This window comes from Suricata suricatta, chromosome 13 (genome assembly GCF_006229205.1).
Source record: "Suricata suricatta isolate VVHF042 chromosome 13, meerkat_22Aug2017_6uvM2_HiC, whole genome shotgun sequence".
NCBI classification, from domain to species: domain Eukaryota; kingdom Metazoa; phylum Chordata; class Mammalia; order Carnivora; family Herpestidae; genus Suricata; species Suricata suricatta.
Genome location: NC_043712.1, coordinates 72849504 through 72866240, shown reverse-complemented (window position 1 = coordinate 72866240; position 16737 = coordinate 72849504). Strand labels below are relative to the sequence as shown.

The 16737-nt window shown below is 38.8% G+C and overlaps 1 protein-coding gene across 1 annotated transcript in view; it reads left to right on the top strand.

Moving 5' to 3' along the window:
- The first annotated feature begins 1322 nt into the window (after positions 1–1322).
- The window catches only part of VPS13A (vacuolar protein sorting 13 homolog A), a 223031-nt gene continuing 207616 nt past the window's right edge, over positions 1323–16737 (top strand). The window contains exons 1-2 of the mRNA XM_029919678.1: positions 1323–1610; positions 13456–13499. Coding sequence (XP_029775538.1) covers positions 1511–1610; positions 13456–13499 — 144 coding nt within the window. The 5' untranslated portion in view covers positions 1323–1510. The remainder of the gene's footprint in view (positions 1611–13455; positions 13500–16737) is intronic.

Below are 16737 nucleotides of genomic sequence, written 5' to 3'. Positions count from 1 at the left end.
GCAGAGAATTGTAACATGGGACAAACAAGCTACCGCAAAACCACAGGCAAGTCTACAAACAAAAGCCAGGGGACATTATCTTATGACTTTTGATTTGAATAAACATCAATTGGAGACGGGTTGAGGGTGATGAAAGTTTCTCATCAGCTGAATTGCAGGGGTAGTAGATTTCTTATAAGAGATGCAACGTCCCTTCCCAGTTGGGGGCCGTAATGGATTATTCTTTCCTGCTGAGATTCTTCTGTTAGGCCTATAATTGACACTGCTCCCTGTAATTGACATTGAGCGCTAAGCCTCCCTCGCCTCTCCTTCTAGCATTGCCAGTCCACTTTCGCGAGGTTTCCCTTTCATGTTCAGTAGGCAAAGAGAAAAAGTTCAAAGTACACTCCTACATCCTAAGCCCTTAGGAGGGTGGTCATTAGAGTTCTGCAAACTTCGCATCCGGCGTCTCTGTGACCTCAGGCGTTTGAATTCCTTACGTAAGATCCAATGGAGGGGGGATGGGGTTGAAAGAAGGGTCTCATTTTTATTCAGTTGAAGTCACCTGGTAAGGGTGAGTCTAGGTCTCACAGTAGTTCTTGGAGGGCGCCGAGCAGTTTCTGGACTGGTTGACTCTCCAACTCTGAATCTGAAAGGACTCTCTAAGTGACGAGAGCAGGCTCCTTGTAAATAACTTGACCAAAAGAAGAGTGCCGAGTCAGATGAAAGGAAAGGGGGCGTGGCATTCCAACAGAGTTTACTCTTCATGGCCCTTCCACTTTCTGGCGCTATTTGCTGCAGTGGACGTTAAGTCATCCGAAGAGCGTCCTGGCCGTGCGCTCCAAGCACGGGGCGGGTCAGTTACAGGCGTCCAGACACGGGCTAGCCTGACGCCGCAACCTGTAATAATGTGTGTGTGGGGGGGCTCCTTGGGACCCTCCCTTACGACGCCTCCAGCCAGACAGCGAAGGGGCTGGAATCTGCCCACGCCTTCTTTAGGAGCAGGTCCTACCAGTCCGCGTGCGGGGTCGCCCCCTCTGTAAGGCCAGGGGCGTTCCTAGTCAGGTGTAACCGCCGCGCCCCTTCCCGCCCCTGCCACGGGTCCAGACCCTGGTTGGCTAGTGGGGGCGGGGTCGGGAAAAAAACTGGCAGCTGCCTCCGCTCATCCCGTTGCCAGGCGATGGGGAAGAGGCGGGGCCAACGAATAAAAGGAGGCGGGTTCTTCAAGGAAGGGGCGTGCGTCACAGAAGCGGCCGCGCAGCCGCCCTTGCTTTTCTCCGGGAGGCGCGTCCAGGTCGGCGTCGCGCTCCGCCCCCGCCCTAGAGTCCGTCCTGCGCACGCGCGGAACGAGCGGCCGCCTCCGCCCCTCTCAGGGCTCGCGGCGTGGCTGCGCGTCCGGCACTGGGGCAGCCTTAGGGGGAGCCGCCCGGGAGCCGGTGAACCGAGCGGCCTCGAGGGAGGGCGCAGGCGGTCAGGCGCTGGAAGAAGGAGCGCGGGGGGACGGCTGCCGTGTCCACCGCGGCTGAGGAAAATGGTGTTCGAGTCGGTGGTCGTGGACGTGTTGAACCGGTTCTTGGGGGACTATGTGGTGAACCTGGACACGTCCCAGCTCACTCTGGGCATCTGGGGAGGTAACGAGACCGCCGCCGCCGCCGCCACCCCCTCAATCTCGTTTTCCTCCCGGCCCTTGGTTTTCGGGGGCCTCGGGCCCCTCGCTCGCTCGGCGCCGCCACCTGCCGCCGCCCTCCTCGGGGTTAAATTACGTAAAGCCTGGCGGCGGTTCCAGGGCCTCTGCCCGCAAGTTGTTTATATTCCGGGAGGAAGGGGTTGGGGTCGGGGTGCGGGCTGTAACGTCCCCCTTTTCCGAGCCGGGCGGCTGAGGGGGCCCGCGGTGGACTCCGAGGGTGCGGGGGACCGAGTGCGCCCAGGCGCCCTGTTCTGCCCGTCGCCCCGCGCGGGCGGGCTTCAGCTGCGCGGATCGTTGGGAGGTCACGAGAGGCCCGAGGGCTCGGTCCCATCCCTGTCGTTTGGTACACCCCCGGCGGCTTATGGCGACGGCTCGAGAGAGCCCACGGAGTGTCGCACGTTGGCTCGCACGTGCAGGCCAGGCGTTGTGCCCGAAGACGCCCTCTTCCTTCCCCAGCCTGGGCGTGAGGCTACACCGTGGTGTCTTGGCGGTCCCTCCAATTCCTGGCCAGGCCACCTGCTTTCCGGGTGGCCGGCCCGGCTCCTGCTGATAACTGAAAGCGAAACTTCTGTGCACGGTCAGCCCAAAGGGTTGGTCAGGTGTTTCCAGTTCGCGGCCTGATGCGGGAGTGTGTCACGTTTGTAAGGCTCTGGGTTTTTGTGGGTCTGAGTGCGTTGTTAGAAACCAGGTGCGCTGTGCAACGTCTCGGACCCACAAAAGAGGGGGAGGAACGGGGCTCTTTGTATCCATGCACTCTGGTGCGGTATCTTATTCGGAGCCTCGTTGTTAGTGCTGCCCTCTGTTTTTGTAGGGTACCCTTTTTAAACATCCTTTGTAAATGGAAGGGAATCTCTTAGGCTAGGGCTAATTAGGTTAGGGCTAATTTTATTATTTTTGCTTTAACGGTTAATGTGCTCACACTTTCAGCCGTCTCCTAAGACAGTCGTTTATCTTGATTTTTTCCCCCCTCCTTGACGACAGAGCGTGAGTAGGTGATTAGTTTGGTGGCGAGGACCTCTTGTTAACCGCTGTTGGTGTCCGTGGTTGGCACCGCGCTACCGCCGGTGTGCACGAAGTAGGGACCTGCGCGCTAGCGCAGCATCTCCGACTAGTTTCAGGAACGTGAAGATTGTTTAATTTGTTCTGCTTCTCATTTGCAGAGCGAAACTAATGCAGTCTGTCTTCTCCCTCTTCAGAAGGTAGCCTCGAAAACAGTTTGTGGTGTGTGTTGATCTGTAGTGGAGGGGTGCTGCGGAGGTGTGTGGAGTGCGGAGGTGTGTTGTAGAGTGTGATTTGTGGATGCATTTGTTTAAAATTTACCTACTGTGAAAGTCACTCGGGATGTAAAGTTCTGCCTTTCTTGACAAATGCAGTGTTAAGGAATGCGTCCACGATCATCATGCCAAAAAGATCCATCAAGACACCGAAATTCCCTCTGCTGCCCCTTTTTAGTCCACCCCTCCCTACCCCCATTTCTCCTGGCAACCACCCATCTGTTTCCATCCTAGAGTCTGGTCTTTTCTTGAGTGCCATGTAAATGGAATTATATGGTAGATAGCTTTTGGGGCCTTCTGCTTTTACTTAATTTCACTCCTTTGACTTTTTACACAAAATGAACTTGAGAGTCCTTCATGTGTTACATGCACCAGTATTTCATTCCTGTAGTTTTGAGTAGTATTTTATTGTATGAATGTGTTAGAAATGTTTGCTGTTTTGTTTCTAGCCATTATGCACAGAGCTGCTAATAAACACCCATGTAAGGGTTTTTGTGTGAACATGAATTTTCGGTTTTCAGTTACTACTTCAGTGCAATTGTGAGGCCTTATGGTAAGTTAATATTTATGTGAAACTAAGGAGCTGCTTTTAAAAGTTCCTGTGCCATTTTGCAGTCTCACCAGCAGCATTGTGTAGAGTAAGCATTGAGTGCTCAGTAGCACTTAGTATTGACATTTAAAAACCTTTTTAGCCATTCTACTAGGTATGTAGTGCTAAAGTATTGTGCTTTTATTTTGTGTATCTAGTGATTAAAGACGTTGAGCATCTTCTCCTGTTCTTTGCTGTTTTTACAGTTTCATTGGGAAAGTGTTCAAATCTTTTGCTCCTTTTAATTGGCTTTTTTTCTTTTTCTATTCAGGTTCAATTGACATACCATTAAAATGGTATTTTAAAACACCATTTTAAAAATGTCATTTATTAACGAAGCTGACATACAATATTTTATTGGTTTTAGGTGTACAGTAGTGATTCAACATTTCTAAAGGTTATGTAATGCTCACCATGATAAGAGTTTTCATCTGTCCCTTTACATTATTACAGTATTATTTAGTAAATTAAAAATAATTTATTTTCATTTTTTTAAGTAGGATCCATGCCCAACATGGGGCTGAAACTCCTGACCCTCAGATTAAGAATCACATGCTGGGGCGCCTGGTGGCTCAGTCGGTTGAGCGTCCAGCTTCGGCTTGGGTCATGACCTTATGGTTCATGGGTTCAAGCCCCGAGTCGGGCTCTGTGCTGACAGCTAGCTCAGGGCCTAGAGCCTGCTTCAGATTCTGTGTCTCCCTCTCTCTCTGACCCTCACCTGCTCATACTGTCTTTGTCTCTCAAAAATAAATAAAAAACCTAAAAAAAAAAAAAAATCACATGCTCTACCCACTGAGCCAACCAGAGGGTTGTTATTACAGTATTGTTAACGGCATTCCCTATGCTTTACTTTTCATCTTAAATTTACCCTTTTAAGATGTACAATTGAGTGTTTTTTTAGTATAATCACACAATTGTGCCACTATCGCCAGTAATTCCAGAGCATTTTCAACACCCCCAAAATAAACCTCATACCCATTAGCAGTCACTCTCAAAATCCAACCCCACCTGCAGCAACTTCCAATATACTTTGTTTTCTATAGAGTCACCAATTCTGGACATTTCACTTAAATGTAATCATGCAATGTACATGGCCTTCTGTTTCTGGCTTTGTTCACTTAAATTTATATTTTCAAGCTTGATGTTGTAGGAAGTATCAGTTTTTTTCATGACTGAATAACATTCCATCGTATGGATATATCACATTTCATTTATTCATTCATCAGTTGATGGACATTTAAATTATTCTTCCTTTTTGGTTTTAATGAGTGATGCTGCTGCGAACATTCATGTTCAAGTGTTTTGTGGGTGTATGTTCTAAATTTTCTTGAGTATATGCCTAGGATTGAAATTGCTGAGTCATATGGTCACTCAGACTTTTTATAGTACTGCTAAACTCTTCCTAAGTATTTTCTTATTGTTAAGTGTTGAGAGTTCTTTACATGTTATGGATAGGAGTCTCTTTGTCGGGAAATTTGAAAATATTTTCTCCCAGTCTCTTCCAAGTTTGTCTTTTGCGAAGCAAAAGTTTTAAATTTTTATCAAGTCCACTTCAGCAAAAACTTTTCACAAGTCATGGTTTTGATGTATCTATGAAATCTTTGCCTTCCCTGAAATCGCAGAGATTTTCTCCTGTTTTCTTAAATAAGATATAATTTTATATTTTACATGTAGATTTCTGATCCATTTTTCTATAAGTTGTGTATGTTGAAAGCTGACATTGCTTTGTTTGCATGTGGATGCAAATGTTCAGTTGTACCATTTGCTGAAAAAAATCCGTTTTTCATAGAATTATATTTGTACATCTGTAAAAAAAAAAATGGGCTTTGTATTGTGTGGGCTTATTTTTGCATTGTCATCTCTTTCAATAATGTGTGTCCATCCTTTTGCCAATACCACTCTTGTCTTAATAACTCTAGCTAATAGTAAGTCTTGAAATCAGGTGGTGGGATTCCTCTAACTCGGTGTTTATGAAAATTTTAAAATAACATATCAGTGTTTTATGTATAGAAGTGACATTTTGATAAGCAAAGCTTTATTTGTTTTAAGAGAGTATAAGAAGGGAGGGAGGCAGAGAGAGAATCTTTTTTTTTTTTTTTTTTTTTTAAATACTTGAGAGAGAGTGATGAGCAGGGAAGGGGCAGAGAGGGGAGACAGAAGATCTGAAGCAGGCTTTCTGCTGTCACCACATAATCCAATGCAGGGCTTGGGCCTGCGAACTGTGAAATGCTTTGAGACCAAGTCAGTCGCTTAACCTCCTGAACCACCGAGGCGCCCCGAGAGACAGAATCAGAATCTTAAACAGACTCCATGCTCAGTTCGGAGTGTGATGCGGGATCATGACTGGACCTGAAATCAAGAGTCTGATGCTCACCTGTCTGAGCTACCCACTTGCCGTTAGTGAAGCTTTAAATAGGAGCTTTTTGTTTTAAAAAAAATCCTTTGAGAATTTATTTGAAAAAAATTTTAGTGCTTATTTTCAAGAGACAGAGTGTGAGTGGAGACAGAGAGAGACATAGAATCTGAAGCAAGCTCCAGGTTCTGAGCTGTCAGCCCAGAGCCGGACTGAGCCACCCAGGTGCTCCTCTTTTGAGAATTTAAAAAGCAGTAATTTTAATAAACTTTTAAAAAGTTATTTGAAATTTTCAATAATAGAAACTAGGTGATGCATAGGAAAATTGTTAAGATTATGGAGTTAATATTTTACAGTCTAATGTCAGAAGGACCTCTTGGATTTAAACGTATGCTTTTGCTAGATGTCTGTAATAATCTAGCTAATTTCACTCAGCATATTAATAGTGTTAATTAGTGTTCAGGAATTACATGGATGATTTCAAACCTAATAATGGGTAGTGCTCTGAAAATTTGAGATGTTTCTTTGGAAATTAGAATCCATTTTTCCTTGGAAACATTGTTATATATGAATGAAGAGTTTCTAAAACGTATTTAATTATAATGTAGCAGAATGATGCTACTATACTTGGCCCTAGAGGAAATAGACTGCTGGAAGCCTCTATTTTGTGAGGCAGAATGGGGGATTGAGCTTTATCTCACACTCTTGAGGAATCTTGATGTTGATAAAATATATATTTTTATACACTGCTACTGACCCACCCATTTTATACGTCATCTACTTAGGGAGGTGGTAGTACTTCATTGATTCGTCTGACATTAATCCCCCACCTTTTCTAAGCTGGTTTTTCGTGTTTCCTTCAAGAGCTAGCTGCATCAGAATCAGCCAGATGTGTTCCTTAGAGATACAGAGTTCTGAACTGCTTTCCAGACTTATATTCATTTATCTGGAGTAGGGCACCAAAGTCTTTTTCTTTTCTTTTCTTTGTTTTAAACAGATTGTGTTGTACAACTAGGTGCATTTTAAGAGCACTTTGAGGGCAAAAGTGTTAGAAATTCAGAGGCAGAAGCAGTAATAAAGGTGGCTCATGTAATAGAACTCATTCCTGTTTTCTCTAAAATTATAATATTCATAAATTTGCAGGGGTTTTTTTTGGTGGTGGTTGTTCTACCTAATAGTATTAAATAGCGTTAGAAACCAATTTCTTGTTTTATTTTAACAAGGATATTTTATTTTTTTTGCAATGTTACTTTCCCAGTTTTCTCTTTATAATAGAATTTAATGGCCAGTGGCCACTTACTGCATACCCCACTAGTGGTTCTGTAGGAAGATCAAGGTTCAGTCAGGGCACAATTCCTGATTTGAAGGAGTCATTTGTCTGTGAAAGGAATATAATGGGAGAGCTAACAGATGTTTGTTGAAATCTAGTGGTAATTACCAATTCTAATTCCTTAAATATTATTTTTACCTTTACATTCTGAGGAACTTTTATAGAATGTTAGACTTGAGAGGGGAACGTTTTATTATGAAACATATTAAACATACAGAATTAAAAGATTTTACAGTCCACATCACATATCTGTAATCTACATGGTACTACTAATTATGTATTAACAGCTTTACTGAAACATAGTAAAACACACATATTTAAAGTCTACAGTTTGGTAAATCTTGACATGTATGCGCTTGGGAAATAGTTATGATGATCAAGATAACAAAATATCCATCACACTCAAACTTTTTTTGGCCCATCTCCAGAGGCATCAATATTCTGATTTTTTTTTTCTTCTTCTATACATACCTATACCACTATTCCTGGGTTGCTGAAAGTGTTTTTTTTTTTTTTTTCCTCCAAGAGTGTGTATTGTGTTTTGTAAACTGGATTTTCTATGTCTATTGATAAGATCATTAAGATTTCTCTTCTTCAGCCTGTTGATATAATGGATTACATTAATTGATTTTTGTATGTTGAACAAGCCTTTGATACCTGGAATAAATCCCCCCCACCCCCACCCCGTTTTGGTGTATAATTACATTGTTGGATTCAATTTGATACTTTGTTGAGCATTTTTGCATCTATGTTCATGGGAGATAGTGGCCTGTAGCTTTTCTTTTTCTCTTGTAATGTGTTTATCTGGTTTTGGTATTAGGGTAATGCTGACCTCGAGAAGTGAGTTCAGAAGTGTTCTCTGCTTCTGTTTGCGAGAGGAGATCATTGGGGCTTAGTATCATTTTTTCCTCAAATGTTTGGTAGAACATTAGTGAAACTATCTGGGCATTATGCTTTCAGTTTTGAAAGATTATTACTTATTGAATCAATGACTTTAATAGGTACAGGCCTATTTCGGTATCTTTTTATCTCCTGTGAGTTTTGCCAGAATATATCTTTTGAGGAATTGTTACAGCTTTTGTGGGTATGTTTGTATTACTTTATTATCTACTGTCCATAGAATCAATAATGATGGCCCTTCCTTTCATTTGTGATGCTAGTAATTTGTGTCTTTTCTTTCATAGTTAACCTGGCTAGAAAGTTTATCAATTTTATTGATCTTTTCAGAGAGCCATTTTTTGGTTTCATTGGTTTTCCTCTCAGTTTTTTTGTATTGAATTTCATTGATTTTTGCTCTAACTCTTCTTTTGCTTACTTAGGATTTAATTTGCTCTTCTTTTTCTAGATTCCTAAGGTGAAGCTAGATTATTGATTTTAGATCTTTCTTCTTTTCTAATCAATGCATTCAGTGTTACAAATTTCTTTCTAAGCCCTGCTTTTGCTGCATGTCAAATTTTGACAGCTGTATTTTCATTTGATTCAAGATACTTTTCAGTTTGAGACTTCTTTGACTTCTATGTTATTTTAAATTAGTATTTACCAAATCTTCAGGTATTTTGGGAGTTTCTAACTTTTTTTGTTGCCAATTTCTAGTTTAAGTCCATTGTGGTCTGAAAACAAATTATGACTTTTATTACTTTTAATTTGTTATTATGTTTTATGGCCCAGAGTTTGGATTTTTGTGGTGAATGTTCTGTGTGAACTTGAAAAGAATATGTATTCTGGTATTATTGAAAGAAATGTTCTGCAAATTTTAATTAGATCTCTTTACTTTTAATTTGTTTATGCTTTTATGTTTAGAGTGGGTTTCTTGGGGCACCTGGGTGGCTCAGTTAGTTAAGCCTCTGACTTTGGCTCAGGTCATGATCTCGAGCCCCGCCTCGGGCTCTGTGCTGACAGCTCAGAGCCTGGAGCCTGCTTCTGATTCTGTGTCTCCCTCTCTCTCTGCCCCTCCCTGCTCATGCTCTGTCTCAGAAATAAATAAAGCATTAAAAAAAAATTTAGAGTGGGTTTCTTGCAGACATCTTATTGTTGGGTTTTGTTTTTCTTATGCATGGTGTCAAGTTTTGTCTTTTCATTGGTATATTCAAATCATTTATATTTAAAGTGGTTATTAATATGGTTGGGTTGATGGTTATTATATTTGAAGCTCTTTTCTATTTCTTGCATGTATATCTTTGCTTTTTAAGAGTCCCCTCTTTTTCTGCCTCTTCTGGTTTTAATTGAGCATTTTCTATAATTTTATTATTTTCCTCTCCTAATATGTCAGTTATACTTCTCACATTTATATTTTATTTATTATTTTTTTAGTGGGTGCTTTGTGATTGCAGTATACATTTAAAACTAATCTAAGTCTAGGGCACCTGGGTGGCTCAGCTGGTTAAACATCCAACTCTTGACTTTAGCTGAGATCATGATCTCATGATTCATGAGTTTGAGCCCCACATCTGGCTTTGCAATGATAGCACCGAGCCCCCTTGAGATTCTCTTCCTCTCTCTCTGCCCCTCCCCTCCTCATTTGCTCTCTCAAAATAAATTGGTAAACAACAACAGCAGCAACAAAAAAATGAAACCAATTGAAGTCCAATCAAATAAAGCTATATTGCTTCAGAGACAGTAGAGGCACATTTTAAAAGTATTTTACTCCATTCCATTGGCTTCATATAACATTGCTGCCATTTATTTCACTTACCCATAAGCTGTACCTACCCAGTGGACTGTTGCTATTATTATTATTTTGAACAGTTTTCCATTAGATTATTAATAAAATAAATGGCTTAATTTTACTTTTATTTCTTTTCTAATGCTCTTATAGATCTAAGTTTCTGACCTAAATTTCTTTCTTTCTCTGTGAAAACTTAAAATTTCTTGGAAGGGAGGTCTGGCAAAGAAAATGCCATCAGTTTTTGTTTGCCTGAGAAAGTATTTCTCTTGTAACATCTCCACCACTTAAAAAAATGTGAAATATAACATGAAACTAATCATCTTAATGCTCTGTGTAGTTTCAGGTATATAGCATATTGATTCCACAGTTCTGTATGTTACTCCGTATTCACCCTATGCATAGCCACCATCTGTCATCAGACATTTGTGCAATATTATTGACTGTATTCTCTTTGTTGTGCTTTTCATTTCTATGACTTATTTTATTACTGGAGGTTTGTACTTAATCACCTTCACTTATTTTGCCTATCCCCCTGACCTATCTCTCCTCTAGCAGCCATCAATTTGTTCTGTGTATTTGAGTATGGTTTTTTTGTTTCATTGGTTTGTTTTTTAGATTACACATATAAGTGACATCATGGTATTTGTCTTTCTCTCACTTATTTCACATAGCATAATACCTTCTAGGTCCATCCGTACTGTCGCAAATGGCAAGATCTCATTCTTTTTTATGGCTGAGTAACATTTGCGTGCAGGTGTACGTGTATGTATTCATCTACTGATGGACGCTTAGGTTGCTTCCATATGTTACCTATTATAAATAAGGCTGCAGTAAACATAGAGCTGCATATATCTTTTTGAATTCGTGGGTTTTCTTGGGGGGGTAAATACACAGTAGTGGAATTCCTGGATCATGTAGTATCTCTTTTTAAAAATTTTTCGAGGACCCGCCATGTTGTTTTCCATAGCAGCTGTACCAATTTTCATTCCTACCAACAGTACATGAGGGTTCCTTTTTCTCCACATTCCCACCAACACTTTGTTATTTCTTGTTTTTTTGATTCTAGACTTTCTGACAGGTGGGAGGTGATATCTCATTGTGGTTTTGATGTGCATTTCTCTGATGATGAGTGACTTTGAGCATCTTTTCCTGTGTTTCTTGGCCATCTGGATGTCTTCTTTGGAGGAAAAAAGTCTCTTCAGGACCTCTGCCAGTTTAAAGCAGATTATTATTAGTGTTTTTACTGTTGAATTGTATAAGTACTTCATAGAGTGTGGGTATTAACCTTTTATTGGATATATCCTTTGAAAATATCTTTTCCCATTCAGTAGGCTGTTTTTGTTTTGTTGTTGATGGTTTCCTTTGCTGTGGAAAAGATTTTTATTTTGGTGTGGTCTTGATCTTTTAGTTTTGCGTTTGTTTACTTGCTTTAGGACACAGATCTGGAACAAAGTTTCTATAGCAATGTCAAAGAAAATACTGTCCGTGGTTTCTTCAGGGGTTTTATGGTTTCAGGTTGCACATTTAGGTCTTTAATTTACTTTTGAGTTATTTTTATGCATGCTGCAATAAAGTGGGTCAGTTTCATTCTTTTTCAGTAGCTGTCCAGTTTTCATGTGCAATCTGTGAAGAGGCTGTCTCCTCTCCGTTGTATATTCTTTCTCCTTTGTGATAGGTTAATTGACGGTATAAGTGTGGGTTTATTTCTGGGCTCTCTGTTCTCTTCCATTGATCTATGTGTATGTTTTTGTGCCGGTACCATACTGTTGTGATTACTGCAACTTCATAGTGCATCTTCAAATCTGGGATAATGATACCCCCAGCTTTGTTCTTTCTCAAGATTGCTTTGGCTGTTCAGGCTTTTCTCTGGTTCCACACACATTTAGGATTATTTGTTTTAGTTCTTTGAAACATGCAGTTAATATTTTGATAGGGATTGTGTTGAACCTATAGATTGCTTTTTGTAATGAGATTTTAATGATAGTCTTCCAATCCATGAGCATGGAATATTTTCCTATTAGTGTTTTCTTCAATTTCTCTCATTAGGGTTTGGTTGGGTTTATTCCTAGGTATTTTCTTATTTTTGGTGAATTGTAAATGGAATCGTTTTCTTAATTTTTTTCTTCTACTTCATTATTACCATATAGAAATGCTGTAGATTTCTGCATATTAATTTTGTATCCTGCACCTTTACTGGATTCATTTATCAGTTCTAAAAGTTGGGTTTTTTTTTTTTTTTTGATGGAGTCTTTAGGGTTTTCTATATAGTATATCATGTCCTCTGCAAGTAGTGAGTTTTACTTCTTCCTTGCTAATTTGAATGCCTTTTATTTCTTTTTCTTGTCTGAGTACTGTGATTAAGATTTCCAGTACTATGTTGAATAAAAGCGGAGAGAGTGGAGATCCTTGTTTTTTCCTGGTTTTAGAGGGAAATCTTAGTTTTTCACCACTGAGTATAATGTTAATTAGCTCTGGGTTTTTGATATATGGTCATTATTATATTGAGGTATGTTTGCTCTAAATCTACTTTGTTTTATTATTAATAGATGTTGCATTTTGTCACAGAAATTTTCTGCATTTATTGAGGTGATCATAGGGCTTTTATCCCTTTTGTTAATGTGAGGTATCACATTGATTTGTAAATATTAAACCACCCTTGCATCTGTGGACTAACTCCTACTCAATTGTGGTCAGGGATTTTCTTTAATGTATTGTTGGATTTGGTTTGCTAATATTTTGTTGAGGATTTCTGTATCTGTGTTCATCAGTAATACTGGCTTTTTTTTGTTGTTGTTGTTAATGTCTTTGTTTTTGGTATCCGGTATTGCTGGCTTCGTAGAATGAATTTGGAAGTTTTCCTCTCTGGAATTTTTGGAATAGTTGGAGAAAAATAGGTATTAACTCTTTAGACGTTTGGTAGAATTTACCTTTGAAGCCATCTGGTCTTGGACTTTTGCTTTTTGTGGGTTTTGTGATTACATATTCAATTTCCTTGCTAGTAATCAGTTCAAATTTTCTATTTATTTCTGATTTACTTTTGGAAGATTGTATGTTTTTAGGAATTTAAAGAATGAAGTATGCCTATTTATTTATTTTTAAGTGTTTATTCATTTTTGAGAGAAAGAGCATGAGTGGGAGAGAGGGGGAGAGAGAGGGGAACAGAGGATCCAAAGTGGGCTGTGAGCTGACCGCAGTGAGCCTGACATGGGGCTCGAATTCACTAATCCTGAGATTATGGTCTGAGCAGCAGTTGGATGCTCAACTGATTGAGCTACCTGGGTGCCCTGAGTATGCCTTTTAATTTTTTAATTTTTAAAATTGTATATTTAAAGAGAGAGCAAGCAGGGGAGGTATGGGGGTGGGAGTGTGGGCTAAGACAGAGAATCTAAGCATGATCCATGCTGTCAGCACAGAGCCTGATGTGGGACTCAGATTCACAAACTGTGAAATCATGACCTGAGCTGAAACCAAGTGTCAGATGCTTAACTGAGCCATTGAGGCAACCCCCAAAATATGCCTTTTTAAAATGAAAAATACTTTAATATTTTAATTTTTAAATCTTTTTTTTTTTTTTTTAGGAGCTGTGGCCTTGAAGAATCTTGAAATTAAAGAAAATGCTCTGGTAGGTTTTGAGTACAAAAAATGTGTAATGTCAGTGCATTTAACTATATAGACTTTTTGATTTTCTTTGTCATTTTAAATTCAAGCTTATGAAAATTTTTAAAGAATAATTTTTGCAAAATTTCTATTTTACAAAGTAGACTTTTAATCTCCTTAAAAAGCACAAACTGAGAGTATAGTTTTCCAGAATTTAAAAATACTTCTAATTTTTTTATTTCTATGTTTTTATTTTAAATGGTTAATTTATGTTTTTAATGGTCTTCAAGTTTTAATACCATGGTTTTTGTTTATTTTTTCCTATAGTTTTATTTATTTATTTATTTTTGCTGTAGAATTCAGTGGTGTTATACATGTTATACAGTCATTAAGCCATGCCATTTTTCTGTAACTTTTTCATTGGGAATAGAGAATCCTATAACCATTAAGAAATGACTCCCCATTCCTGCTCTTTGTAGACCCTGCTAACCGTTAATCTACTTTCTGTTTCTATGAGTTTGCTTGTGTACTTCATAAGTGGAATCCTGCTGTGTCTGTCATACTGTGTTTGACACATTTCACGTGGCATAATTCTTCTAAGGTCTGTCCATGTTGTTGTTTGTATTAGAACATTTCATTTTGTGACTGGGTAATATTCTAGTGTATCTTTATACCATCTTTTGTTTATCCATTGATACCTTGATAAGACACTGAAGTTGTCTCTGCCTTTTGGCTTCTGGGAATAATGCTGCTGTAACACCGGCATACACGTATCTATTCAGTCCCCGTGGCTAAATGCCTACTGGTGGAATTGCTGGGTTTTCTGGTAATTATATGTTTAATGTTTTCAAGAACTGCCATTGCATTTTCCATAGTAGTTGAACCATTTTGTATTCCTACCACCAGTGCATATAGTTTCCACTTTCTCCACATCCTTGCTAACATTTATTAACTTAAAATTTTTTTCCATTTATCTTAAGTATACTCTAATACTCAGTGGTGGGGCTCAAGCTTAGGACCCCAAGATCAGTCACATGCTCTACCAGCTGAGCCAGATAGGCACTAGTTTTGATTTTCAGATTATACCCATCCTAATAGAAAGTGGTATCTCATTTTGGTTTCTCTTAGCATTTCCCTCATAACTAGTGAGGCTGAGCATTTTTTTCATGTGCTTATTGGCCATTTGTATATGTTCTTTGGACATGTCTATTGAAAATAGTTGCTGACTTTTTGTTTTTGTTTGCTTGTTTGAATTGTATTTCTTTATATATTCTTGATTAGTTACCCTTATCAGATACATGATTTGCAAAATTTACCCCCAGTCTTTGTGCTGCTGTATGACTGTTGATAGCGTCCTTTGATGCACTGAAGTTTCTAATCTTGGTGAAATTTAATCCATCTATTATTTTTTTCTTTTGTTGTTTGTGTCTTTGGTGTGCTATCTAAGAAATCATTGCCAAATCTATTATCAAGAAGATTTTACCATATGTTTTCTTCTAAGGGTTTTGTAGTTTTAGTTATGTTTAGGTCTTAACGTTCATTTTGAATTTTTATATATGGTTTTAAGGTAAAGGTTTAACCTCATTCTTTTGTGTGTGTATGTCCAGTTTAATCAGCCCCACTTATCGAAAAGGTTGTCATTTGTCCCATTGGATGGGGAGAAATTCTTTTGAGGAGATTTTTTGCAAAATGCAATTTTATAACTTCCCTGTACAGACAAACTCATAGTGAAATTTCCTACCTTATTTTCCCCTCAGACAATATAAAAGCAGTATGGGTTTGGTAAGACTAACTTAGGTGGTCTGTATTACTGGAATACTTATTTAAAAATGATCTGTCTCCCTGAATGTTATTAGTTGAGAATAATATTACATGTAATTAAGTATTGACAAATTTTAAATAAGTGTTGAAGGTAAAGAGAAGGTGAAAGTTAACTTTAACCCTTTAATTTTGGGAACAAAAAATAGTCTTCTGTTTTGTTGACCTGTATATATACTAACATTTTGTATATATATTTTGTAGAGTCAACTGGATGTACCATTTAAAGTTAAAGTTGGTCATATAGGTAAGCTGTGATTATTATTTGAATGTCCTTGCTGGACATGCAGTAAGAATGATATGCTTAGAATCTCTTTAATGTCATGTTGTTAATGTTTCTGAGCACTAATCGAAACTCCTTTGTTTCCATCTGGATAGAACTTAGTTGTGTAATGTAAAGATGCTGTGTGGTCCATAAATCCCTAGATTAAAAACTGTGAAGTTATACGTTTACTAGGTATTAAAAATGAGTTGAGTGTGTTAAATCTCATAGCATAACTGTCTGTTTCTTAGGTTTCTGACAGTTATTGCTGTCCTCTGATGATGGACGTCTGGTGTAAGGAGTAGGGTCTGGCTCGACCAGGCAGTGTGACTCGGAGACTTAGTTTCTGAGGTTGTTGACATACCTCTGTCCTCGCAGCCGTCATTCTTTATTATCATTGTTTATTTATTTATTTATTTTTTTACTAGACAGTTTCTTAAGCCAATTTAATTTTTATTCTCACCACTTAGTACAATAGCTGGCATATAGCAGGGACACAATTTGTTGAGTGAAGCAAGTACACATTTCCAAGGGAGCGGTACAGCATTATAACCAGCTCCATAGGAGCATACTTTCATCTTGCTGTTCTTGAGTGGTAGGACTCTTACTGATCGTTCAGTTTCCTTCATTTAGCATGTAGATTCATATATCTAGTAAATATGAATATATACATACTTTAAAAGTGGCTGTATTTATGTGGAAGATTTTTGGAATTGCTTTTGTTTATATTTTTGTGTATTTTCCAAGTTTTCTAGAAGTGAGAAATGAGAATTTCTGGTAATAAGTCGAAGAGTTTTTTTTTTAATTTAATAGTGAAAGTGCTACATTATTAACTTTGTATTTTTTGGTGACAATGCTGTTTTGTCACTTTTCTCTATTTTACTTTTTTGGATTATTAATGTATGTGTGTTTGTGTGTGAGCAGTCTAGTCTATCTGGTACATTTGTAAATTGTATCAGATTTGTCAGAATTATTTTTTCTATTGTGTTTATTTCATTCTGCTTATATTTTGGACTCTACACAAATTTGTAGATTTGTAGATTTGATTTTTTTTTTTTTTAACATCTCTTCATTTTTGAGAGAATGTGAGTGTGAGTGGGGCAGACAGAGCATCCGAAGCAGGCTCTGCACTGTGGGGCTTGAACTCACAAACTGTAAGATCATGACCTGAGCTGAAGTGGGA